This window comes from Equus caballus, chromosome 13 (assembly GCF_041296265.1).
Source record: "Equus caballus isolate H_3958 breed thoroughbred chromosome 13, TB-T2T, whole genome shotgun sequence".
Classification (NCBI taxonomy): domain Eukaryota; kingdom Metazoa; phylum Chordata; class Mammalia; order Perissodactyla; family Equidae; genus Equus; species Equus caballus.
This window is the reverse complement of record NC_091696.1, coordinates 29,111,181-29,138,763: the sequence shown is the minus strand read 5'-3', so window position 1 is coordinate 29,138,763 and position 27,583 is coordinate 29,111,181. Positions and strand designations below refer to the sequence as shown.

The 27,583-nt window shown below is 39.4% G+C and overlaps 1 protein-coding gene across 8 annotated transcripts in view; it reads left to right on the top strand.

The window, feature by feature from the left end:
• The first annotated feature begins 535 nt into the window (after positions 1–535).
• Positions 536–27,583, top strand: part of ZNF713 (zinc finger protein 713) — a 73,288-nt gene continuing 46,240 nt past the window's right edge. Inside the window, exons 1-4 of one of the 8 annotated variants that reach the window (XM_070231816.1) lie at positions 644–962; positions 8,806–9,025; positions 10,338–10,404; positions 11,444–11,518. In XM_070231816.1, the coding sequence (XP_070087917.1) occupies positions 11,471–11,518 (48 nt within the window). In that variant the 5' untranslated portion in view covers positions 644–962; positions 8,806–9,025; positions 10,338–10,404; positions 11,444–11,470. Of the gene's footprint in view, positions 963–8,143; positions 8,219–8,805; positions 9,026–10,337; positions 10,405–11,416; positions 11,519–27,583 lie in introns of those variants that run through there. The other 7 variants (XM_070231817.1, XM_023655558.2, XM_070231818.1 and 4 more) reach the window with 7 other exon arrangements.

Below are 27,583 nucleotides of genomic sequence, written 5' to 3'. Positions count from 1 at the left end.
TATGATCTCACGCATAAGTAGAAGATAAAAACAGCAGCAAACATGTACAGAGAGGCAGAGATTGGATTGCTGGTTACCAGACGGGAAGTGGGGAGGGAAGAGAGTGAACAGGGTGATTGGGCACGTGTGTGGTGATGGATTGTAATTAGTCTTTGGGTGGTGAACATGATGTAATCTACACAGAAATCGAAATATAATGATGTACACCTGAATTTATATAATGTTATAATCCAATGTTACGGCAATAAAAATAAATAAATAAAAGATGAACTTTTGCAATTGATTTTGGTGATGGAGAAGACTAAATTTGAATCCCAATTAAGCAAAATACTATTCCCATTAAAAGAATTCCATTCTTCTCAGCAGTAGATCTGTATTACCCAAAAGGAAAACATTTGTATTCACTCATTATTATTATATTTTTAGTTTCACCAATATAAAATTTGGGGTGGGTAGCTTGGAGGGCGTATTCCGGGACTGAAGGGAATGACGGCTTGTGACGTCGCCTCAGGGACGGGAGCCTGGCAGTCCAACGTTTCTGATTGGCAGGGCCTATGGGAGGGTCCTCAGCTGGGCCTCCTCAACCCTCTCCTTTCGAGAAATTCTGTGAGGGCTAGGGGCGGGGCCAGGGTCTCCCAGGTTCGCGAGGCCCTGGTCAGAAGGGGACCTAGGGGCGCTGGTGGGAGTTCGCAGCTCGGCTTGCGGGAAACGGTTGCCCCACGGCGCTCCTGGCGCATGCGTATCGGGCATCCGAAGCTGGGGCCGCACGGTCGCCATTACCGGAAGGCTTTCGTCACAGCTCGCCTGGCGCTGGCGGCTGGTCCAACCCCAAGGGCCCAGTTACCGGGTGTCATTGGCTCAGGCATCAGGGCCCTCATCACCCTCTCTTGCTTCGGTCCAGACGGGCGGCGGTGGCGTCAGGGGGCGGAGCCGGCCGGGGCGCCCTTCGTCTGCGGAGGCTGGTGAGTGCGGCGCGCCGCGGCCGGGCGGCAGGCGAGGGGGCAGGGCGGGCGGCGGCCGAGGGTGTCCGGGTGGCGGAGGCTGCCCTGCGCTCGCCCTGGAGACCCCCAGCGGCGCCCTCAGCCTTCTCGAAGACCCTGTGTCTCTTCTGGGATAGGAAAGCCTCCGTATCCCAAGATTATTAACGTTTTTTCCTCTAATATCTTTTGCAAATTATTTTTGTGTAGGCATGAGTGGGTATCATTGTTTGGAAAGTTTTTCCCCATGTCAAGTTTATTAAAACATTAATCTTTAGGGGCCCCGCGGTGGCCGAGTGGTTAAGTTCGCGCGCTTCGCTTCGCCGGCCCAGGGTTTCGCTGGTGCGGATCCTGGGCGCAGACATGGCACTGCCCATCAGGCCACGCTGAGGCGGCATCCTACATGCCACCACTAGAAGGACCCACAACTAAAACATACAACTATGTACTGGAGGAATTTAGGGGGGGAAAAGCAGGAAAAAAAAAGATTGGCAACGGTTGTTAGCTCAGGTGCCAATCTAAAAAAAATTAACCTTTATTTTCTTCTAATACTTTTAAAGAATTTTTAAAATATCTTCTTTTTTACATTTTTTACCTATATTTTATCTGGTGTTAACTTTGTGGTATCGTGTTAGATAGGACTATGACTTTTCTCCAGTTGTCTTGCCATCATATGTGGAGTTATTTTCCCACTGAATTGAAATGACACATTCATTATATTCTGCAGGCAAGTATATACTCGAATCTGTTTGTAGAATGTTTCTTCTGCTCTGACAGTTTCTACACTGATACATTTTTGTTTTAATTTAAAATATGTTTTAATATGTGGCCGAGCAGATCCCTCTTAAATATGTCCCTTGACAAAATGGTCTATTTTTTTACTTATTTAAAAGTGTGAGAAATGAAAAAGTTGAAGTCACTCACATTTTTCTCCGTATATTCTCGTGTTTTGTGTACTCATGTTTTTATGTAGCACTTGTATTGAAAACTTAAGATGCATAACTTGTGAAGGAAAAAAACAAAACAAAACAAACCCTTAGACGCACTTAGAGGGGGGGAGAAAAACCCATATATTATAATGCAGAAAATTTTTTAACTAACTTTTTTTGGGGGAAAGATTGGTTCTGAGCTAACATCTGTTGCCAATCTTCCTTTTTTTTTTTTTCCTCTCCTCAAAGCCCCAGCACATAGTTGTATATCCTAGTTGTAAGTCATTCTACTTCTATGTGGGATGCCACCACAGCATGGCTTGATGAGCAGTGCTAGGTCCATGCCCAGGATCTGAACTGGAGAACCCTGGGCCGCCAAAGAGGAGCCAGTGAACTTAACCACTCAGCCGCAGGGCCGGCCCCTAATTAACTCTTTTTTAAACGAAGCAAAAATAAAAGACAGATGATGAAATGGAGACTATATTTGTGTGTTTATGTTATGACAAAGAAGTTGCTGGTTACTATCTGTGTTCAGAAGTCCCCAAGACCACTCTCGGGTTCACAGATTTGCTAGAAGGACTTAGAGAACTCAGCAAAACTGTTAAATTCACAGTAACATGAGTATTAACAGTGAAAGATACAGATTAAAATCAGCAACGGAAAAAAAGCACATAGGGCAGGATCGAGGAGAGACCAGGTACCAGCTTCCAGTTGTCTTCTCTCAATGGAGTTGTGCAGGTAGTGCTTAATTCTCCCAGCCACGATGTGTGACAATATGTATGCAGTATTTCCAACCAGGGAAGCTCTTCCAAGCCTTAGCCAGGCTCATCCTAGGCTTGGTGTCCAAGCCTTGGTCACAATGATTTGGTGACCAACTTATTGGAAGTTGGTCATGTAGGCGTGACTGACCACCTGAGTTGCTGACCTTCAGTCTCCAGCCCCTCCATAGGCAAGTTGATACCATGCTCTAAGGTTCCCACCATAAATCCCATTGTTAGCATAAACTGTCTGACCTGGCACAAGGCCTCAGGTGAACAGAGACACTCTTAGCAGGCAGGATATTCCAAGGGCATATAGGTTATCTCCCAGTAGCCAGGCTAGGGTCACATCTTTCCAAGGAATGTGCAGAGTTTGGACCATCTAAACGTGTTCAGTCAATCCTTTACTGCACACTATAATAAAAGACTCTTACAGATCAATAAGAAAAAGTACAGTAGAAAAATGGACAAATGATATGAAAGGGTAATTTATAAAAGAAAAAATATAAAAGCTGAAAATATAAAAAGTTCTGTCTCATGTTATCTAAGAATTGCATATTAAAGCAGCAAATAAATACCTTCTCTGTATTAAATTTAAAAAGAATAATGCCTAACGTTGGCTGATGATCGTTCTCATATGTTGTTGATGTATATGTAAATTGATACAACCTCCCTGAACAGATTTTACCTTCCCTTTGACCCAGCAGTTCTGCTTCTAGGAATTTATCCTAAGGAAATAGTCAGATAAAATTATGCCAAAACGGTACAATGTTTGCTGTTGTCTGTAACAGCAAAAAGAAAGAAAGAAAATAAGAAAGCATTCTAAATGTCTATTAATAATGAACTTGTTAAATAAACTTGGGGTATTGCATGCAATGGAATATACTATGAATCTATTTCTTTCAATGCATATTTATATTTTTCTTTTCTATCATGAAGTGATATACCCAGTATTGTCAATAAAAATACAAGTTGGAAAAAAGAAACTTAGGGGCCAGCCCCATGGCACAGTGGATAAGTTCACAAGCTCTGCTTCAGCAGCCCAGGGTTCTCCAGTTCAGATCACGGACAAAGACCTACCCACCACTTATCAAGCCATGCTGTGGCAGGCGCCTCACATATAAAGTAGAGGAAAATGGGCACAAATGTTAGCTCAGGGCCAGTCTTCCTCAGCAAAAAGAGGAAGATTGGCGGCAGATGTTAGCTCTGGGCTAATCTTCCTCAAAAAAAAAAAGAACGAAAATTACTTATATAACAACAACATACGCCATATTAGTGTGTGTGTGTGTGTTTCCATAGAAAAGCCCAAAAGGATATATCCCCCACAAAAGTAACTAGTTATCTCTGGATAATGACATTATAGGTGACTTTCTTAATGCTTTTCTATATTTACTAAAATTTTTGTTTTAATATTTGTCAGAAAATAAAATGAAAGTGTCCACAGTAGACAAGGGGTGTGGAGAATGATCATTCTGGCTGCAGTGTGAAGAAAATGTTGGACTAAAGTCAAGGACCCATTAGATGGGTATGGCACTAATCAAAGTGAGAGATGATAGTGACGTGAACCAAGTAGTGAAAGTGAAGATGGATCATTTACTAGATAGTTAAGGGGGTAAATTTACCAGGTTTCGACATTTGATTGGGTAGAGAAACTAAGGGAAAGAAAGAGGTCGGGGAGGGCATTCAGGTTTCAGGGTTGGTAGTGAGATATGGAATATAATAGAGTAAGAATTATATGTAACATATATAAATACTGCTAACTATGTGCTAATACATTCTAAATATTTACAAATATTGTCTCCCATAATCCTCACAACAAACCTATGAGGTAGGTACTGTTATTCCTACTTTTACACATGAGGAAATTGAAGCACCAAGAAGTTGAGTAACTTGCTCAACCAAACTCAGGTGGTTAGTAAGTTGTAGAGCTGAGAATCAAACCCAGTCAGTTTGGCTATAGAGTCAGTGTTCTAATATACTTTACTCTATGGCAAATTCATGGCAAGAGGCTAGGAGAGAATGAGTTTTGGACATGTTAGGCTTGAGAAATCTGAGAGACATCTACATGGGGTTGTTCCATAAGGTATGTGTCTGGTTAGGTAGCTCAGAAAAGATGATCAGTGAAGCCATGGCAATGGGTGAAGCCATCTGAGAGTAAATAGAATAAAAATAGAAGAGAATGAATACAAATACTAACAAATGGACCTAACTGTATTACAAATGAATAACGTAACCAGACTGAAGGAAGTGGCGAAGAAAAGAACTATCCTAAATAACTTTAGGAAACACTGTCTTGACTGGATGCTTGAAAGGCTAAAGACAAAGAGAACTCTACATAAATTCTGTAAACAAGTTAGTAAATGTGTTTCTCACAGGGTTATGAGTTAGCAATGCTGAACCTACTTTATGTATACACCAAAACTGAACAAGTAAGGGAATATATTGTAGATAGTGAGAGCCAACAGTTTTTCACTGTTGAAGAAAGAAGTTGCCAGTAAGGAAAGGGGGAAGATTAAAATGAGCCATGTGATATCAGATTGGAATCGAAGATGTCAGTGTGAACTCATGGTATTTAATACATAGACACAGTAGAAGTACGTACAGTCATGCATCACTTAACAACAGCAATACATTCTGTGAAACGTCATTAGGCTATTTTGCCATTGTGTAAACATCATAGATTGTACTTACACAAACCTGGATGGTGTATCCTACTACACACCTAGACTACAAGGTACTAACCTTTTAGGACCACTGTCGTATGTGCAGTCCATCGCTGACTGAAACATTGTTATGCAGTGCGTGACTGTATAAATGTGGTTAATATGCATACATATATATATATTTCCCAGCTCCGTCTGCTGAGAGGACCTAGAAGCAATGATACCCCAATAGCAATAAGCATACCTAGTGCCCAGATCTTTATTTCTAAACACTTCTCCAATAAACAGAACCAGGGTTCCTTGGAGAAGTGGTTGATTCCAGGCAGGGCTGGGTAGGAAAAATACTGGAGCCTAGAGCATCTTATGTTGTCAAGCAGTGAGGAAGTGCTCAAAATAGGATAGAGTTTAGTCCAAATAACACAGGAGCAGCCTCCTAATGGCCAAAGCTGGAACAATTTGTGCAATAAAATAATGATAGTATTGGATTTTAACTCCTAGAATAAAATAAATATCCATGAGTCCATACAGATAGAAATTAAATAAGCTAATAAATAAATGAATAAGAGATAAGGAGCAGTTGTTCCTTATAGAAAAGTTCCAATTAATAAATTAGTAGGAAAGCGGGAAATATAAAAATAACCATTTGTTAATAATTGCTGCAGGCAAGATACATTGATAGATGCTAAAATTAGTGAGTTTGAGAAAAATCAGAATATTCGTATAGTCTTAAATTATCTCTCCCAAAATATTTATTAACTACAAAGGAAAAGATAATAACTTTATAGTGGAGAAACCTGGTAGACACCACCTTAACCAAGTGATAAAGGTTAATGTTACCATTAGTAAGACATATTGACATCTTAAGCCCATTAATCTGATGCACTAAGAAAGACACAAGATCACTTCTGTGGTATTCTTACCAAAAATGCTTAAATTTATTCCAGTCATGAGAAAACATCAGACAAACCCAAACTGAGGGACAAAATTCTATAAAGTAACACAGCACTACTCTTGAAAGCTCATGAAAGCCAGAAAGCCTGAGGAACAGATTGGAGGAGACTAAGGAAAATAACAAACGTAATGTGGGATCCTGGATCACAGAAAGAATATTAGTGGACAAACTGGTGGAATTTGAATAAATAGTATTATGCCAGTATTAAATTCCTGGTTTTGATCATTGTACCGTGGTTATGTGAAATGTTAACAGTAGGACAAGGAGGGTGAATGGTATATGGGAACTCAATACTACTTTTACAACTATACTATAAAGTTGGTTCAAAATTAAAAATTACAAAATAGAAGAGCAAGCACCAGAACACTTTCATTTACTTATTTAGCAAATATTTATTGAGTACCTACCGTGAGCCACACACTGGGCATCGAATACAGAATGGTAAATAAGACAGAACAGTTTCCTGCCTTCATGGAGATTAACATCACACAATGTGAGGTATGAATAAAAACGGATGACTCTGAGGGGCTGGCCCCGTGGCCGAGAGGTTAAAGTTCCGCGCGCTCTGCTTCTCCGGCCCAGGTTCACAGGTTTGGATCTCGGGTGCGGACCTACTCCACTCATTAGCTATGCTGTGGAGGCATCCCACATAAAAAAGTAGAGGAAGATTGGCACAGATATTAGTTCAGGGCTAATCTTCCTCAAGCAAAAAAAGTAGGAATGGCAGCAGTTCTTAGCTCAGGGCGAATCTTCCTCACAAATAAATGAATAAAAATTTTTTAAAAAATGGATGACTCTACAAATAATTACAATGATAAAAAGTGCTACCTAAAAGAAGTTGTAAATTAGGGACCTCACTTGATCTGCGATGTCAAAATCTTCCTTGATTTAAGCCGAGACTTGAAGGAAAAGTAGATATTGTCTGGGGGGAGGAATGCGATGAGTACTGTACCAAATATGGCACATTTAAGCACCTAAAAGTATAGGACAGTGTGGATGAAGCCTCAGAAGCAAACAAGAGAGTGGCTTGAGAGGTCAGGAAGCAGGTCATAGGAGTCTTTATGGCTTTGTACTCCAACCTAAGAGTGGTAGGAGGCTGCTGAAGAATTTTAAGTGAGGGATTGACATGATCAGGTTTGTATCTTTTAAAGATCCCTTTACTTCAACTTTGGAGTCAACCAGAGTAGCTTTTGGGAAATCCTAAGGAATGACAACATATAAGTGGTAGGCAGAGGAAAAGACAGAGCATAACCCACTGAGAGACCATGGAAGTAAAGCAAGATGCAGCTATCAGCAGTATCAGCTACTGTCAGAGCTCGAGTGAGTAAGAAATAATGAGGTCCATTGCATGAACAACAAAAAGGTTTTTCGTATTCCTGACCAGAGCAATTTCAGTGGAGTGTTGAGGGCAGAGCAGAAGCCAGATTATAGAGAATTGGAAAAGGGCAATAAGGAAGAGACAAGAATTGACAATCCTTTGAAGAGTCGTGGCCTTGAAAAATGAAAGGATGATAATTGCATGGGGGTCTGTAGCCAGTGAAAGTTTTTAATATTGAAAGACATTAAATTATTTTAAATGATGATGGGAAGGAGTCAGTAAAAGTGAAAGATGAAGAAATAGTAATAAGAAGATACCTGCCACATTCAGGCCTGGAGGGAGGCTGGAAAGAATGGACTGATTCCAAGGAGGAAGCACCTTTGAATACAAATTCCTGGGCCAATAATACCCCCTGAGGGTCTATTTCCTTAGATCTGGGATAGGACTAGTGAATATGCTTTTCAATAAGTACCACGATTCAAGTGATCTTCAGACCACATTTTGGTAAATACTGCTCATTTTTCTATTTTCCCCCTGTCTACTAAGCCACTCCTATCTTCAGGTCTTCCCCATGCAGTCTAGAACCGCGGCCTCCTGATTCACAGTCTAGTCTTTTGTAAGGTAAGAAAGATTTCAGAAGTGTTGTGGCTCTTGAAGTGGGTGACTGAAGTTGAATGATGGTGAAAATCATTGTAATTGAGGAAATCAAGGAAATGAAAGGGTCTGATAGTTGTTCTGAACTCTTCCTTGCATCAAAAATCATTTTTGGGGCATTTAAAAAGTATACAGATACCAGACAACTCAGCACATTCTGATTTAGGAGCTTTTGGGTGGAGCCTAGACATGTATATATTTACATCTGTATGTTTTAAAATCTGGGCTGCGTCTAATGCACAGCCCAGATTGAGAACCACTACATGGGTTTTCTACATGGTTATTGAAGTTCATTCAGAGTTTTGGAAGAATTCCAGGTAAAGGAAAACTGTTAAGCCCAGACTCATTCTCCGTCTGAATTGATTGCAATTCTAGTATTCCTTAGGCACTCAAGGGAATTTGTTACTTTCCAGGCCATCATGGTTACTTTTTTGAGAAAGACTGTGGCAATCCCACAGGCGTCTCTAGAAAGGTCCACATGTGTATTGTATGAAGAATTACACACAAGTTTTGGGGTCGGGAGTGGCTTTCTTTTTGTGTTCTTTCCAATACAGGAATTAAAAGGGAAATTATAAGAAGAACGAGGATGAAATAAGACAAGGAAAAGAAGCGAACAAGTTCTAAGAAGGACTTCAGAGTATAGTAGAAGGAGCTCAGGACTGTGAATCAGGAGACATGGGTTCTAGAACCAGCTCTTTCACTTAGTTTTGTGATCTTCAACTTTGGAATCCTTCATTAACCAAGGAACTGAGAAATAAGTCAGCATTTCCACAGGTGTGTTCTGTGGAACCCTATACCCATCAGTTGCCATAAAAAAATTCTCAAATTAACTATATTTGGGAAACCTTGTGCACAGTATATAATTATTTGACCTGTTCCTCATCGCCTTGGGTTTTTCTGGGATTCGCAATGTACATTACCATATGAAAGTCTCTGAGAAGATTTGCAGCAAAGAAACTATTTTAACTTTGTTGAAGCCAGCATTTTCCAAGCTTGATTTGGTCCCTTTTTGTGAATAACAGACAGTGAGATGTGACTTAGCACAGGAAGACCTCAAGCAAGTAATCTCTGGAGCCCCTTTCAGTTTGCACATATGAAGGAGAAACCCTGTTCTGCCTAACTTGGTATATGATTCTTGTTGTTGTGAATGAACGGTGTTAAGGTGATTAGGTGTGTAACCTCAGAGCATTCTCAAAGATTCTGACTGGCTCTTCAGACAGTAGGACCTTCTTAGAGCTTTTGCTTGGTAAGATAAGGACTTGCTTCTTAAAGTGCTTTAAAATTACTCCTGAAAAGTCTACTTCTTAATAAACTGGTTGTAAAATGTGAAATTTGTGCCATGTCTTGGGCAGTGAATGGCTTCCTTTTCTAACAGGGCCATTCCACTGGAACTGCACTTTTCTCCCTTTAAAAAATTGCTTCTGAGAAATAGCTTCCTTCTTTATTTCCATCACTAGCTTTTGTTGTTGTTGTTGTTGTTGAGGAAGATTAGCCCTGGGCTAACATCTGCTGCCAATCCTCCTCTTTTTGCTGAGGAAGACTGGCCCTGAGCTCACATCCATGCCCATCTTCCTCTACCTTTATACGTGGGACCCCTGCCACAGCCTGGCTTGCCAGGTGGTCCCATGTCCGCACCTGGATCTGAACTGGCGAACCCTGGGCCACCGAAGCAGAACTTGCAACCTTAACCCTGTGCCACCGGGCCAGCCCCCCATCACTAGCTTTTGAAAGTTTTGCAGGTCAACCTTTGTTAACAGAAAAACAATGTATTCTTTCATGATTTTTAGCAGATCAATACGTTTCACTCTCATTGGTGCTGGTGAAAGGCCTGTTTTTTCCTCAGAAAGAGGAAGAGTTTTTCTGAAAGAGTTTCACTAGGCAAGGACCACATTGTTTTCTATTCTGAGAAGAGGGTGGAAAAGGACAGAGGCTAAGTTTGTTGTAGTTGATGCATCTATATACGTCTCTGCTTTTTGTAATGTGTGAATCTGAAAAATTGTAAAAATGCTTTTTGATTGTTTTAAAGAATTCTGCATCCTGCTGTGCTCTATCTTTATGAATGAATAGTTTGTATGTCTCTTTACAGACTCTGTAGGTCCCTAGGTGACTGAGACTGCTGGATTTCTTCTGCTGACTGGTGCATCTCATAACAGGTGCTCAACCTGAAATTGTATCTTACAAGATCCATGCCAGGAGACAGATTTGAATATCATAGTGAAGTCAGTACATGAAAGATTAATGCCTTTAGGGAAAAAAAAGTAATAGCCTCTTTCAGGAGCCCCCACATCTCAACTCTTCATGAATGAGTGTTTGCCTCTGGGAAGCAGAAATCATTCTTGTGCATGTCCATTGGCTCTTGAGGCTCTCATCAGAGATTAGGCACTTTTAATACCTGGGAGTGGCTGTTCCCCATAAGGTACTGGAAAATTAGCTTTCAGGGACTGACAGGGATACTGGAGCTGTTAATACTGCTGCATCTACTGACTGTCAACACTAGAAGAGAACAAAGCTTTGTTGACATTACAACTTAAGAACTGCAAAGAGGTGTAGTAATCATGGAGGAGAACTGACTTCACGTACTCAAAAAGGAAGGTGAATGTTCTGAAAAGTGAGAAGAGTGAAATCTCCTTTATATATTAGAAGGATCATCTTAGAGTAAAGGAGAGAAAATCTCTAGAGTTTGAGTTTGGGGTAAATTTATTCCGTTAAAGAGTAAGAATAGGCCCTCAACATATGTCCTCTGAATCACCTCATCTCAGTGGTTCTCATCTCCCACTTAAAATCACTTGGAGACTTTAGAATTTAAAATGCTGTTGCCCAGGCCCACACCAGACCAAGTAAATCCAAATCTCTGGGAAGAGGGGCTGAGCATTGGCATCTTTTTTAAATTCCCCAAATGTGTAACTAAGGCTGAAAACCACTGAGCTCTCTTGAGCTTCCCATATGCCACGACAAGGGGAATTGTACCACAGAGGAGAGAAAGCCCTGCACTGAAATCCTCAATGTAATAGAGAAGCAAGAATGTCACAGTTAGGTCATCCATCCAGCCTTTAAGCTTGTGTCTTAAAGGGATTCTCTGTAAGTTGTGTGCCATCCCAACACGAAGAAAAAGCGTTAAGATTTACGTTCAGCCGTAATATCATGTGTTGACAAGATGCTTCTTTTCTCTTTTTCCCATTTATGCCTTCTCAGAATGCTGTACTTTCCCAGGAGGGGAACATGGAGGAGAAGGAAATGAATGATAGATCACAGATAGTCAGGTCCCAGGTGAGTTCAGTTTTACTCTCCTCTGAAATGCTACTGTAGTTCTCCGAATGCAGACACTTTCATTTTTCAATTCTCAGAAGTGCTAACCCCCAAATTCCAGAGTCCTTGAGACTCTTGTGACAGATGGTCGTCTCTATAGGATGTTTCCCATTCACCTTATATGCCCCTTTGTAGATCTTCTCTCCTAGCAGATCATAGGCTCATGTCTGTGCTAGATCTTATAAAGGAACAAAAGGCTTAGACTGTCTTTTAATGACCCTTTATCAGTATTTAAACACTTGCCATTCTCTCTGTAAACTATGAATGATGCCCAGGTCACTATGACTGCTTGGAGCTAATGGGATTATTAAATGTGCCTAAGGACATCTGCTGCCACAAGTTAATGTTACCAAAAATTTGTTGTATCTCTTTCAAAACCTGTTTAATCTTATTGTTACAATTCTGTGATTTGATTAAGTATTACATAAACTGATAAGGTTTAAGTGTAACAAGGAACTGTTTCTATGAAAATTAGTTGAATGCTTGGAAAAAACTCAGTGAATGCCAGTCACTTTTTAAAAAGTTGCTGTCAAATTAGGTGTGAGCAAAACCATAAGACACCAAAGGAAAATCATAAAAATCTCAGAGGATTCTGCAGCTATGTTTCCCACGTGTCATTTCCTTATTCCACTTTAATGAAACAGAAACTTGATACATGATGGGTATGGGCACTCAATTATTAAAATCACTCTCATAGAGAAGGCTTAACTTCACATCAGAAATGAGCAGATGCATATAAATTTATATATTTTAATTAAAATTAAATGTTTCAGATATCTTTTATCAATCTCCACTTTAACCAGCTTTCTTGCCTAACATACCAGATACCACTCTCAGTTGCTTCAGGTTAGAGGACTTCTGTTGTTCCAAATTTTAGGAGATAATCATTATCCATAGGTAGTCAGTAAACACACAGAAGGAGATTTTTAAAAGCCTACATCAAACAATTAATATTCAAAAAAGTATAATCTTGGATGCTGCTATGAATGCAAAAGACAACAAATACAACAGGCGTTCAGAGAAGGGAGAAATCCAGTTGATATGGGAGGGATGAGGGAAGACTTCAGGAAGAAGGTAAAGTTTGAATTTGTGCTAATATCGAGTAGGGTTTGGAGATAAGAGAAGACAGGACCATTGCAGACAGGAAATAAAACTTGAGCCAGAGCAGGGACAATAAGGAGACTGTCAGCTGGAATTGAGCATCTATGTTCTTTGGGATCTTTGGGTTGCAAGGAATAGATTCATTCAGTGTACTCTTTTTTTTTCCTTTAATTTCATATTTTTTTAATTTGAGTTCCTAACAGTTTACATCATTGTGAAATTTCAGTTGCACATTGTTGTCTGTCACCACATAAGTGCTCCCTTTCACCCCCTGTGCCTACTCCCCTACCCGCTTCCCCTCGTAATCACTGAACTGTTTTCTTTGTCCATGTGCTTGTTTATATTCCACATATGAGTGAAATCATATGGTGTTTGTCTTTCTCAGTCTGGCTTCTTTTGCTTAGCGTAATTCGCTCCAGGTCCATCCATGTTGTTGCAAATGGGATGATTTTGTCCTTTTTTATGGCTGAGTAGTATTCCATTCTCTGTATGTACCACATTTTCTTTACCCAATCATCAATCGATAGGCACTTGGATTGTTTCCATGTCTTGGCTACTGTGAATAGTGCTGCAGTGAACATGGGGTACATATGTTACTTTGGATTGTTGTTTTCATGTTGTTTGGGTAGATACCTACTATTGGGATAGCTGGGTCATAATGGTATGTCTATTTTTAGTCTTTTGAGGAAGCTCCATACTGTTTTCCATCGTGACTGCACCAGTTTCCATTCCCACCAGTGGTTTTTTCTCCATACTCTCTCCAATGTTTATTTTTAGTCTTAGTGATTATAGCCATTTTAACAGGTGTAGGGTGGTATCTTAGTGTAGTTTTGATTTGCAATTCCCTGATGATTAGTGATGTTGAACATCTTTTCATGAGTTTATTGACCATCTGTATATCTTCTTTGGAAAAATGTCTGTTCATATCCTCTGCCCATTTTTTGATTGGGCTGTTTGTTTTCTTGTTGTTCAGTTGTGTGAGTTCCTTTTATATCATGGAGATTAACCCCTTATTGGATATATGATTTGCAAATATTTTCTCCCAATTGGTGGGTTGTCTTTTTGTTTTGATGGTAGTTTCTTTTGCCTTGCAGAAGCTCTTTAGTCTGATGAAGTCCTACTTCATTTTTTCTTTTGTTTCCCTTGTCTGAGAAGACATGATATTCGAAAAGATCCTTTTAAGTTCGATGTCAGAGTGTACTCCTATATTATCTTCCAGGGGTTTTATGGTTTCAGGACTTATCTTCAAGTCTTTGATCTATCTTGAGTTTATTTTTGTATATGGCATGAGACAGTGGTCTACTTTCATTCTTTTGGATGTGGCTGTCCAGTTTTCACAACACCATATATTGAAGAGACTGTCTTTTCTCCATTGTATGTTCTTGGCTCCTTTTCCAAAGATTAGCTGTCCGTATGTGTGCGGTTTTATTTCTGGGCTTTTGGTTCTGTTCTATTGATCTGTGTGTCTGTTTTTGTACCAGTACCATGCTGTTTTGATCACTATGGCTTTGTAGTACATTTCGAAGTCAGGGATTGTGATGCCTCCAGCTTTATTCTTTTTTCTCAGTGTTGCTTTAGCAATTTGGGATCTTTGGTTGCCCCATATGAATTTTAGGATTCTTTGTTCTATTTCCATGAAGAATGTCATTGGGATTTTTATTGGGATTGCATTGAATCTGTAGATTGCTTTGGATAGTATGGACATTTTAACTGTGTTTATTCTTCCAATCCATGTGCATGGAATCTCTTTATGTCATTATCTTTTTCTTTCAATAATGTCGTATAGTTCTCATTGTATAAGTCCTTCACTTCCATAGTTAAATTTATTCCTAGGTAATTTGTTCTTTTTGTTGCAATTGTAAATGGAATTGTATTCTTGACTTCTCTTTCTGTAAGTTTGTTATTAGAGTACAGAAATGCAGCTGATTTTTGTAAGTCGATTGTGTACCCTGCAACTTTACTGTAGTTGTTAATTATTTCTAATAGTTTTCTGATGGATTCTTTAGGGTTTTCTATCTATAAAATCATGTCGTCTGCAAACAGATTTTCACTTCTTCACTCCCTATTTGGATTTCTTTTATTCCTTTCTCTTGCCTAATTGCTCTGGCCAAAACCTCCAGTACTGTGTTGAATAAGAGTGGTGATAGTGGGCATCCTTGTCTCGTTCCTGTTCTCAGAGGGATGATGTTCACTTTTTCCCCATCACGTATGATGTTGTCTGTGGATTTGTCATATACAGCCTTTATTATGTCCAGGCAATTTCCTTCTATCCCCATTTTCTTAAGAATTTTTATCATGAACAGTTGTTGGATCTTGTCAAATGCTTTCTCTGCATCTGTTGAGATGATCATGTGTTTTTTATTCCTCATTTTGTTAACATGCTGTATCACATTGATTTGCGGATGTGGAACCATCCCTGTGTCCCTGGTATAAATCCCACTTGATCATGATGTTTGATCTTTTTAATGTATTGCTGTATTCGGGTTGCCAGTATTTTGTTGAGGATTTTTGCGTCTATGTTCATCAGCAATATTGGCCTGTAGTTTTCGTTTTTTGTGTTGTCCTTGTCGGGCTTTGGTATCAGAGTGATGTTGGCCTTGGAATGTATTATGAAGCATTCCATCTTCCCTGATTTTTTGGAATAGCTGGAGAAGGATAGGTATTAAATCCTTTCTGAAAGTTTGGTAGAATTCCCCAGGGAAGCTGTCTGATCCTGGGCTTTTAATCTTTGCGATGCTTTTGATTACTGTTTCAATCTCTTTCCTTGTCACTGGTCTGTTCAGATTGTCTGCTGCTTCTTGATTCAGCCTTGCGAGGTTGTAAGAGTCTAAGAATTTATCCACTTCCGCTAGATTGTCTATTTTGTTGGCATATCGTTTTTCATGGTATTCTGTTAAAATCCATTGTATTTCTGGTATTCATTGTTATTTCTTGTCTTTCATTTCTAATTTTATTTATCTGACCTTTCTCTCTTTTTTTCTGTGTAAGTCTGCCTGGGGGTTTGTCAATTTTATTCATCTTAGCAAAGAACCAGCTCTTTGTTTCATTGATCCTTTCTACTGACTTTTTTGTTTCAATTGCATTTATTTCTGCTCTTTTTTAGATTTTATTTTTCCTTTTTCTCCCCAAAGCCCCCCAGTATATAGCTGTGTATTTTTAGTTGTGCATCCTTCTTCTTGTGCCTTGTGGGACGCCGCCTCAGCATGGCTTGATGAGCAGTGCCATGTCCGCACCCTGGATCAAACCGGCGAAACCCTGGGCTGCCAAAGCAGAGCGTGCGAACCTAACCACTCGGCCATGGGGCCAGCCACTCAGCTCTGATTTTTATTGTTTCTCTCCTTCTGCTGACTTTGGGCTTTGTTCTTCCTTTTCTAATTCAGTTAGGTGTAGTTTCAGATTGCTTATGTGGGATTTTTCTTGTTTGTTAAGGTAAGCCTGTATTGAGATGGATTTCCCTCTTAATACGGCTTTTGCTGCATCCCATATGAGTTGGTATGGTGTGTTTTCATTTTCATTTGTCTCCAGATATTGTTTGATTTCTTCCTTAATTTCTTCAGTGATCCATTGCTTGTTCAATAGCATGTTGTTTGGTCTCCACATCTTTGTAACTTTCTCAGCTTTTTTCTTGTAATACTTTTTAGCTTTATAGCATTGTCATCAGAAAAGATGCTTGTTATTATTTCAATCTTCTTAAATTACTGAAGCCTGCCTTGTTTCCCAACATTGAGAATGTTCCGTGTGCACTTGAGAAGAATGTGTATTCTGCTGTTTTTAGATGGAGTGTTCTATATATGCCTGTTAAGTCAAATTGGTCTATTTTTTCCTTTAATTCCACTGTTTCCTTGTTAATTTTCTGTCTAGATGATCTGTCCATTGATGTGAGTGGAGTGTTGAGGTCCCCTGCTAGTACCATGTTGTTATTAATGTCATCTTTTAGGTTTGTTAATAGCTGCCTTATGTGCTTTGGTGTTCCTGTGTTGGGTGCATAGATATTTATAAGTGTTATTTCTTGATGGACTGTCCCTTTGATAATTATATACTGCCCCTCTTTGTCTCTCTTTACCTGCCTTATCTTGAAGTCTACTTTGTCTGATATAAGTATTGCAACACCTGCTTTCTTTTGTGTGCCATTAGCTTGGAGTATCGTCTTCCATCCCTTCACTCCGAGCCTGTGTTTGTCATTGGGGCTGAGATGTGTTTCCTGGAGGCAGCATATTGTTGGGTCTTGTTCTTTAATCCATCTCGCCACTCTGTGTGTTTTTATTGGAGAATTCAACCTGTTTATGTTTAGGGTGATTATCAACATATGAGGGCTTAATGCTGCCATTTTATCACTCATTTTCTGGTTCTCCTGCATTTCCTTTGTTTCTCATCCTGTGTATTTTGGTCTACCAATTGAGTTATGTAGTTTTTTATGTTGTGTCTCTTTGTTTTCTCCTTATTTATTATTTGTGTCTCTGTTCCGCTTTTTTATTTAGTGGTTACCATGAGGTTTTTATGCAAAATCTCATGGATAAGATAGTCCATTTTCTGATGGCCTCTTATTTCCTTAGACTAAACTGATTCAGTCCCTTTCCTCTCCCCCTCCTAAGTTGTTTTTCTCACATCTTATTCCATTTTGTGTTATGAGTTTGTGGTTAAAATGTTAAGATTATCTTTGTTTTTGGTGTTTTCCTTCCCTTTGTCTTTAATGCTATACTTGAGTATTTGCTGTCCTGCTCTGATTCTGTGTGCGTATTTATCTCCTTGTTCTGTGCTTTGTAACCCCTTTCTCCCTTTTTTTTTCCAGGCATGAGGGCCTTCTTGAGGATTTCTTGGCAGGGGGGTCTTCTGGCTACAAACTCCCTTAATTTATGTTTGTCTAGGAAAGTTTTTATTTCTCCATCATATCTGAAGGATATTTTCCCTGCATAAAGTATTCTTGGCTGAAAGTTTTTGTCCTTCAAAGATTTGAATATGTCATTCCACTCTCTCCTAGCCTGTAAGATTTCTGCAGAGAAATCCACTGAAAGCCTGATAGGTGTTCCTTTGTAGGTTATTTTCTGCCTTTTGCTCTTAGTATTCTTTCTTTGTCATTCAGTTTTGCCAGTTCCACTACTATATGCCTTGCAGTAGACCTTTTTACATTGATATATTTAGGAGATCTGGGAGCCTCTTCCACATGGATTTCCATCTCCTACCCTAGGTTTGGGAAGTTCTCTATTATTTCTTTGAACAAGTTTTCTGCTCCATTCTCCTTCTCTTCTCCTTCTGTAATACCTATAATTCTTATGTTGCATTTTCTAATTGAGTTGGATATTTCTTGGAGAGTTTCTTCATTTCTTTTTACTCTTAGTTCTCTCTTGGCCTCTATTTGGAGCATTTCAACATGTTTATCTTTGATTATGCTGATACACTCCTCTATAGTGTCCGCTTGAGCATTCAGGGAATCCATATTTTGTTTTTCTTCTTTCATTGTGTCTTTCATCTGTAATATTTCTGATTGATTCTTCTTTATAGTTTCAATCTGTTTTGTGAAGTAGCTCCTGAACTCATTGAATTATTTCTCTACGTTCTCTTTTAATTTGTTGAGTTTTTTGATGGTAGCTATTTTGAATTCTTTGTCATTTAGATTACGTATTTCTGTTTCCTCAGGACTGATTTCTGGGTACTTGTCATTTTCTTTCTGGTCTGGAGATCTCATATAATGTTTGATATTGCTAGAGGGAGTAGCTCTGTTTTTTAGCATCCTGGTGTTATTTGGGCACAGTTACCACCTATCACCACTGGGTGGGCGTTAAGAGCAGCATATCCTTAGCCCTCTGCCTTCAGCCGAGATCCCAGGTGCTGGAGCCTGCACTGGGCGGGTAGGGGGAGGGGCGCTTTTTCCTGTGTGCTCTCAGGGTTTTCTTGCTCTGCTCTCACTATCTGCTCTCCTGGGGTGTTGGCTTGATAAGGCCGCCCCCGCAAAAGCTTTCACCTTGGTAGAGAGCTTCCCTCTAGGCTGCAAGGGCCTTCGGGGGTAGTTGATGTTCCCGTGAACAAACATCCCCTCCCCCATTCCTTTCTTCTCGGAGGTCTCCTGCAGACCAGGATCACAGTCTTTAGGGGAGGGTGTGAAGTTTTCTCTTACCCTGTTCCATCTTCTCTGAGGGGAGCTCCAGCCTCTCTGCCCTCTGTCATATGGCTGCATAGGTCTCTCTGACATTTTTTCTGTTGTGTTTGGATGTCCTCTGTTGGAATATGAATGTCCTTTTTGTTGTACATTGAAGGCGAGAGATTATTGGGGAAACTCAGTCTGCCATGATGCTGATGTCCTCCTCCAGTTTACTCTTAATTGTAAGGCTCCCCACAGACAGGAATAGAAAGACATCAAGAACAAAGGGGTCATATTTGCTTCTTGGCATTCTAGCCTGAAGAGTTTGTTTTGATTTTCCAGAACCATTTATTATGTTGAGAAGGAAGATGATTCATTTATTCAGTAAATTTTCTTTTTTTAAAGATGGGCCCCTGAGCTAACAACCATTGCCAATCTTCCTTTTTTTTTTCCTGCTTTTTCTCTCCAAATCCCCCCAATACGTAGTTGTATGTTTTAGTTGTGAATCCTTCTAGTTGTGGCATATGGGACGCTGCCTCAACGTGGCCTGATGAGCAGTGCCATGTCCGTGCCCAGGATCCGAACCAGCGAAACCCTGGGCCGCCGCAGCAGAGCACGTGAACTTAACCACTTGGCCACAGGGTGAGCCCCTCAATAAATATTTTTTGACCAGCTACTATGTGCCAGAAATTGTGCTTGGCATCAGCTGTACATCAGTGAGCAAAACAGACATGGTCCTAAGCCCAGTTTCTTACAGTCTAGCAGTGACAGACATTGAGCAAATATACTAATAGGTTGCAAATTGAGGTGTTTATTATACAAAATAAGAATAAGGTGCTGTGAATGCACATTAGGGAATCAGGAAAGAACTCTCTGGGGGAGTGAAATTTAAGGTGAGATGTGAAGGATATATACAAGTTATAAACAGTAAGTAGAAAAGAGCATTTTATTCATATGCTAAACATCATATGCAAAAACCATGGTTATCTTTGAGAAACTGAAAGAAGGCCACTCTAGTTGGAGTGGAGGGAGGGAGAGGGTGACTTGAAGTAAGCTTGGAGAAGTGTCTCGGGGCTAAGTATGCATGGCCTTGTGGCCGTGAAAAGAAGTTTGGGTTTTATTCTAAGTGCAGTGCAAAGCCTTTGAGGGAATTTATACAGGATAGTAACATAATAAATAACTAAATTCTACTTTAAAAATCACCCTGGTGTGTGCTATGAAATAGGTGAATTGGTGAAAGGCAAGAATGGAAGGGGAGAGAACCTCTTGGAAGCTATTGCAGTGTTCTAGATGATAGAAAATAATAGCTTAAAACTAGAAGATGAAGAAAAATAGGTGGATTTGAGTGCTTTTCTTTAGGAATCAGCAGAACTTAGCCAGAGGGTAAAGACAGGAAGAAAAGGGGTAATTCCAAAAAACTGTAGCCTAGAAAATGGTAGGGTAATGTAAATCAGACCCTTTCACTCCTCTGCTCAAAATGCATGCTTCCCATTTGACTCAGAGTAAAAGCGAAGGTCCTTTATATGGCCTAAACAGTCCCACCTCCCAGAGTTCATCATTTACTTCTCCCACTTGTTCCCTCCACTGTAACTACCCTAGCCTCTTTCTTCTTCCTTGAACATGCCAAGCACACTCTTGCCTTAGAGCCTTTGTACTGTTAACTTTTCAAGTCTTTTTTCAACTTTCACCTCTTGAACAACATCTTTCCTCACCACCTTTTTGAAATTGCAGCTGCTTCCCCCACACACACACATTCTCAAACTTTCTTATTCCATTCTTCTTTTGTCTTCCAACATGCTATGTGATTTGCCCAATTATCATATTTATAGTCTCCCTCCCCCTGCAAGAATGTAAGTTTCATAAGGGCAGAAAATTTTAGTCTCTTTTGTTCACTGCTATAACTCAAGCAGCATGCTTGGTACATAGGAAGCACTGAATAAACATTTGTTGAACAGATAGGAATTTGGCATATGATAAAGGTCACATCTCAAACCAGTGGTGAAAAGATGGTTTATTCAATAATCAATGTTGGGATTTCTGGGGAGCCATTTGGAAAAAAGTAAAGTTGAATCCATACCTCATCCTTTACCTCAGAATAGTCCTCAAATGAATCAACAATTTCAATGTGAAAAAGTAAGCCAGCCTTAAAAGTTTTGCAAGAAAAAAAATGGGAGAATTTCTTTGTAATTTTCACTGAGTAAAGACTTTCTAATTACAACTGAGAATCCAGAAGCCATAAAAGAAAAGATTGATGGGTTCAACTTCTTAAAAATACCCCAAAATTGACGTCATCATCATCATGGTAGCATGAGAGGATCCTTTTGTCTCTCCTCTTCCATCTTCAGGCAGTAAAACATCCATAATCCAACAAAGGCTACATTCACAGCACACCAGGACACTGGAAAGATCCACACAACAATACATACAAGTGGATGAGTTGGAGCACATAGAGGAGGCTAAATAGGGGAACAGCAGAGGCAGAGCCCAGAATCCTGGATTCCCAGCTGCAGCAGCTGAGCCTGCCACCCCCAGCCCTCAAGAACTCAGTGAGCAGCAGCAGAGGCTCGTGTGCCACTCCAGCCAGCCAACCACAGCAATATCTGCAGCTATGGGAAGCAGACTAGTAGCAGAGGTGGAGCACATGATCACCAAGCCCTGTGTTTCCTGGCCCCCTGGCCATGGCTTGAAATCTGGTAGCAGAAGCAGGTACACACAGGAACGCTGTATCCCAACAGCAGGAGTGACTGCAGCCAAAGAGTAACAGATGACAGCTGAACAGTGCCTTGCACCAAGTGCTCGTACCAAGCACTCTGCCCACTCCCACCACCACCACAGTGGGTGGAGCTTCCCACCCAGGTAATCTCAGAGGCAGCTGAGGTGTTAGCCATCCCTGTGCCCCTGGTGGCAAAGCCAGCAACCACAGCGACACCAGCAACAGCGAGGTATCATTGACACCCAGCAGTGCAGGTGGCCATGCCGAGAGTGCAGGCAACACCCCAAATAGAGGCAATGCAGGGTGGAACCTGCAGATCTTCAAATATAGCCAGAGGCAGCTCAGGAAAGAGAAACCAAAACTAGTGCTATAGTGCCACCTACTGAAAAACAGAAGAAAGACTTCTAATCTCCAAGCAATTGAAAAGTTTGATTCAAAATAAACAAGCCTGTAGTTAAGTAAAAAATTTGTTTGTGACAAGATATGTGCCAGCAGATATACCTCAGCGAGCAACACTAAAAGCCATGGTACCATGGCATTGCAAAAAGAAAACAACTCTGCAGAAACCAAACATAAAATCATGGAAGATTTGCACCTAACTGGTAAAGAGTTCAAAACAGTTGTCATGAAGAAATGACAGTGAGCTACAAGAAAACTCAGAGAGGCAGTTCAGTGAACTCAGGAATAAAATCAATGAACAGAAGGAACATTTTACCAAGGAGTTTGAAATTCCAAAATATAACTAAATAGAAATTCTAGAGCTAAAGAACTCAAAAAATGGGAGAAGAAATACATTAGAAAGCATTGGAAATAGAGCAGAGCAGATGGAAGAGAATTAGCAAGCTCAAAGATAGAAACCTAGAAATGATACAGTTAGAAGAGGAGATAGAGCTAAGACTTTAAATAAAATTCTGAGCTAGCCCTGATGGCCTAGCAGGTAAAGTTCCACCTACTCTGCTTCGGCAGCCCAGGTTTGGTTCCTAGGTGCGGAACCACACCACTTGTCTGTCGGTAGCCATGCTGTGATGGCAGCTCACATAGAAGAGCCTACATCTATACACAACTATATACTGGGTCTTTGAGGGGGAAGAAAAAAGAGGAAGATTGGTACAGATGTTATCATAGGGCAAATCTTCTCCTGCAAAAAACAAATTAAATTCTACAAAAATTATCCAACTCCATTAGAAAGGGCAATATAAGGGTGATGAGTATCCCAGAAGATGAGAGAGAGAAGGGAGCAGAGAGCTTATTTAAAGGAATGGTAGCTGAGAACTTCCCAAACCTGAGGAAGGAACTAGATATACAACTCCATGAAGCCAATAGAGCACAAATGCAAAAGACCTTCTTCAAGGCACACGATAATAAAACTATCAAAATTCAATTACAAAGAATATTAAAAGCAACCAGGAAGAAAAAGAAAATAAATTTTAAGGGAATCCCCATTAGGCTATCAGCACATTTCTCAGCAGAAACCTGCAGGCCAGGAGAGAGTGGAAAGATACATTTAAAATACTAAAAATAAAAACTGTCAGCCAAAAATGCCCTATACAGCAAAGTTATCTTTCAGATATGAAGGAGAAATAAAGGCTTTCCTGACAAACAGAAGCTAGGGGAATTCATCGCCACTAGACTCGCCTTACAAGTAATGCTGAAAGGAGCTCTCATACCTGAAAGGAAGAGGCAAAGGTGTACAAAGCTTGAGCAAAGTGATAGACAGAAAATTGCAAATCTGTATCAGGATAGTATACATTTAATTATGTGTAAAAGTTACAAGGAAAGAAAGTGTTAAAAATAACTATAACCACTTCAATTTGGTAAGAAACTCACAATACCAAAAGGGATAATTTGTAACAACAAAAACATAGAAAGGGAAGAGGAAAAGGACAGAACCTGCATAGGCAAATCAAGATAAGAGGCTGTCATCAGAAAAAGGACTGTCTTATCTGTGAGACCTTTTATACAAACCTCATGCTAACCACAAAACAAAAATTCACAGAAGATTGACAAAGCATAAATAAAGAGGAAAGTGAAAACTACCAACCTGAAATAGCAGACGGAATACAAGGAAAAATAAACAATGGAAATATAGAGCAACTGTAAAACACAAGATAAAATGGCAGTATTAAGTCCGTATATATCGGTAATCACCCTAAATATAAATGGGTTGAATTCACCAATCAAAGGACACAGAGTGGCTTGATGAATTACAAATCAAGAGCCAACAATATGCTGCCTCCAGGAGGCCCATCTCAGCTCTAAAAACAAACATAGGCCCAAAGAGAAGGGATGGAAGATGATACTCTAACCAAATGGCAACCAAAAAAAAGCAGATGTAGCCATACTTATATCAGACAAAATAGATTTCAAGCCAAAGAAGATAACAAGAGACAAGGATGGACATTATATAGTGATCAAGGGGACAATCCATCAAGAAGACATAACATTTATTAATATATATGTACCTAAGTAAGGAGCATGGAAGTATATAAGGCATTATTAACAGATCTAAAGGGAGAAATTGACAGCAACACAATAATAATAGGGGACTCTAATACCCCACTTACATCAATGGATAGATCCTCTAGACAGAGAATCAACACAGAAACATCAGCCTTAAATGAAACATTAGACCAAATGAACTTAATAAATATATAGAGAACATTCTATCCAAAAGCAACAGAATACATGTTCTTCTCAAGTACACACAGAAGAGTCTCAAAGATAGACCATATGTTAGGCAACAAATCAAGTTTTGATAAATTTAAGAAGATTAAAATCATATCAAGCATCTTTTCTGACCACAGTGGTATGAAACTAGAAATGAACTGCAAGAAGAAAGGTGGAAAAGTCACATATGTGTTGAGACTAAACAACATGCTACTGAACAACTGTTAAGTCAATGAAGAAATCAAAGAAGAAATTAAAAAATACATAGAGACTAATGAAAATGAAAACACAGCATTCCAGAATTTATGGGATGCAGCAAAAGTGGTACCAAGAGGGAAGTTTATAGCAATACAGGTCCATGTCAATAAACAAGAAAACTCTCAATCTAACCTTACATCTAAACTAGAAAAAGAGGAACAAACAAAGCCAAAAATCAGTAGAAGGAAGCTAAGAATCAAAATCAGAGCAGAAATAAATGAAATAGAGGCTAAAAAGAAATAAAAAGAATCAGTGAAACTGAAAGCTGGTTCTTTGAAAAGGTAAATAAAATTGATAACTGTTACATAGACTTGCTAAGGAAAAAGGAGAAAGGCTCAAATAGAATCAGAAATGAAAGAGAAGACATTACAATAGATACCACAAAATACAGATTATGAGAGAATTCTATGAAAAGCTATGCACCAATAAATTGAATAACCTAGAATAAAGTGGGTAAGTTCCTAGAATCATACAATATTCCAAAACTGAATCAAGATGAAATAGACTATGAATAGACAGATCAGTAGTAAAGAGATTGAGACAGTAATCAGAAAACTCCCAAAAAACAAAAGGTCAGGCCAGACAGCTTCCTCAATGAATTCTCCCAAACATTCAAAGAAGATTTAATACCTAGCTTTCTCAAACTCTTCCAAAAAATTGAAGAAGAGGGGATGGTTCCTAACTCATTATATGAGGCCAGCATTACCCTGATATCAAAACCTGATAAGGACAACACACAAAAAATCACATGCTAATATTGCTGATGAACATAGCTGCAAAAATCCTCAATAATATTAGCAAATTGAGTACAACACACTAAAACAATCATACACCAAGATAAAGTGGGATTTATTCTGGGGATGCAAGGATGGTTCAACATCCAAAAATCAGTCAACATGATACACCACGTTACCAAAATGAAGAATAAAAATCACATGATCATCTCAATAGATGCAGAGAAAGCATTTGACAAGATACAGCATCCATTTATGATAAAAACTCTGAATAAAATGGGTACAGAAGGAAAGTACCTCAACATAGTAAGGCCTTATATGACAAACCCCCAGATAATATCATATTCAATGGTGGAAAAGTGAAAACTATCCCTTTAAGAACAGGAACAAGAAAAGGTTGCCCAGTCTCCACTCTTTGAGTGTGTGTATATGAGAGGAATATTGGTCCTGAGCTAACACCTCTTGCCAATCTTCCTCTTTTTGCTTGAGGAAGATTGTCGGTGAGCTAACATCTGTGCCAGTCCTCCTCTATTTTGTATATGGGATGCTGCCACAGCATGGCTTAATGAGCAGTGCTAGGTCAGCACCCAGGATCTGAACCTGTGAACCCCAGGCCGCCAAAGCAGAGCACACCACTATGCCTCTAGGCCAGCCCCACTACTCTTACCACTCTTATTCAACATAGTATTCAAAGTCCTAGCCAGAGCAAATTAGGCAAGAAAAAGAATGAAAGTTATTCAAATTGGAAAGGAAGAAGTAAAACTGTCACTACATGCAAATGACCTGACTTTATTTATAGGAAACCCTAAAGAACCCACCAAAAACTATTAGAAATAATAAACGAATACAGTAAAGTTGTAGGTACAAAATCAACATAGAAAAATTAGTTGTGTTTCTGTACATTAACAACAGACTAGCCCAAAGAGAAATCATGAATATAGTTCCATTTACAGTTGCAACAAAAAGAATAAAATACCTGGGAATAAACTTACCAAGGAGGTGAGAGACCTGTGTGCTGAAAACTATGAGATGTTGTTGAAAGAAATTGAAGAAAACACAAAGAAATGGAAAGATATTCCATGCTCGTGGATTAGAAGAATTAACATAGTTAAAATGTCCATATTCCTTAAAGCAATCTGCAGATTCACTGCAGTCCTTATGAACTCAATGACATTTTTCACAGCAATAGAACAAGGATTACAAAAGACCCCGAATAGCCAAAGCCATCCTGAGAAGAAAGACCAAAGCTGTAGGTATCACACTCTCTGCTTTCAAAATATACTACAGAGCTATAGTAACCAAACACCATGGTATTGGCAGAAAAACAGACATACAGATCAATGGAACAGAATTGAGAGCCCAGAAATAAACCCACATATTTATGGACAGTTAATTTTCAACAAGGAAGACAAGAATATAAAATGGAGAAAGGTCAGTCTCTTCAATAAATGGTGTTGGGGAAACTGGACAGCCACATGCAAAAGAATGAAACTAGACCACTGTCTTACACCATACATAAAAGTTAACTTAAAGTGGATTAAGGATTTGAATGTCAGACCTAAAACCATAAAACTCCTAGAAGAAAATCTAGGTGGTATGCTCTTTGTCATCGGTCTTAGCGGTATCTTTTTTAATACATCTTCCAGGCAAGGGAAACAATGAAAAAAATAAATGAGACTACATCAAACAAAAAGCTTCTGCACAGCAAAGGAAACCATCAACAAAACAAAAAGGCAACCTGCAAATTGGGAGATGATATTTGCAAACATATATCCAATAAGAGGTTAATATCCAAAATATTTAAAGAACTCATACAACTCAACAAGAATAAAAACAAACAACCCAATTAAAAAATGGGCAAAGTATCTGAACAGACATTTGTCCAAAAAAGATGTACCAGTAGGCAACAGGCACATGGAAAGATGTTTAGCATCACTAATTATTAGGTAATGCAAATCAAAACCACAATGAGATATTACCTCACCCCCATCAGAATGGCTATTATTAAAAAGACAGGAATTAACAAGTGTTAGAGAGGATGTGCAGAAAAGGGAATCCTTGTATACTGCCAGTGGGAATATAAACTGGTATACCCACTCTGAACAACAGTATGGCAACTTCTCAAAAACTTAAAAATAGATCTACCATATAACCCAACTCTTCCACTTCTGGGTGTTTATCCAAAGAACATGAAAACACTAATTCAAAAAGATGTGTGCACCCGTATGTTCATTGCAGCCTTATTCAGAATAGCCAAGATTTGGAAACAACATGAGTACCCATCAACAGACAAATGGGTAAAAAAGATGTGTTATATGTGTGTGTGTGTATGTGTGTATACACACATACATACACACAATGGGATACTACTCAGCCATGGAAAAAGATGAAATCTGGGCATTTGTGACAACATGGATGGACCTTGAGGGTATTAGGCTAAGTGAAATAAGTCAGATGGAGAAAGACAAACACCATAT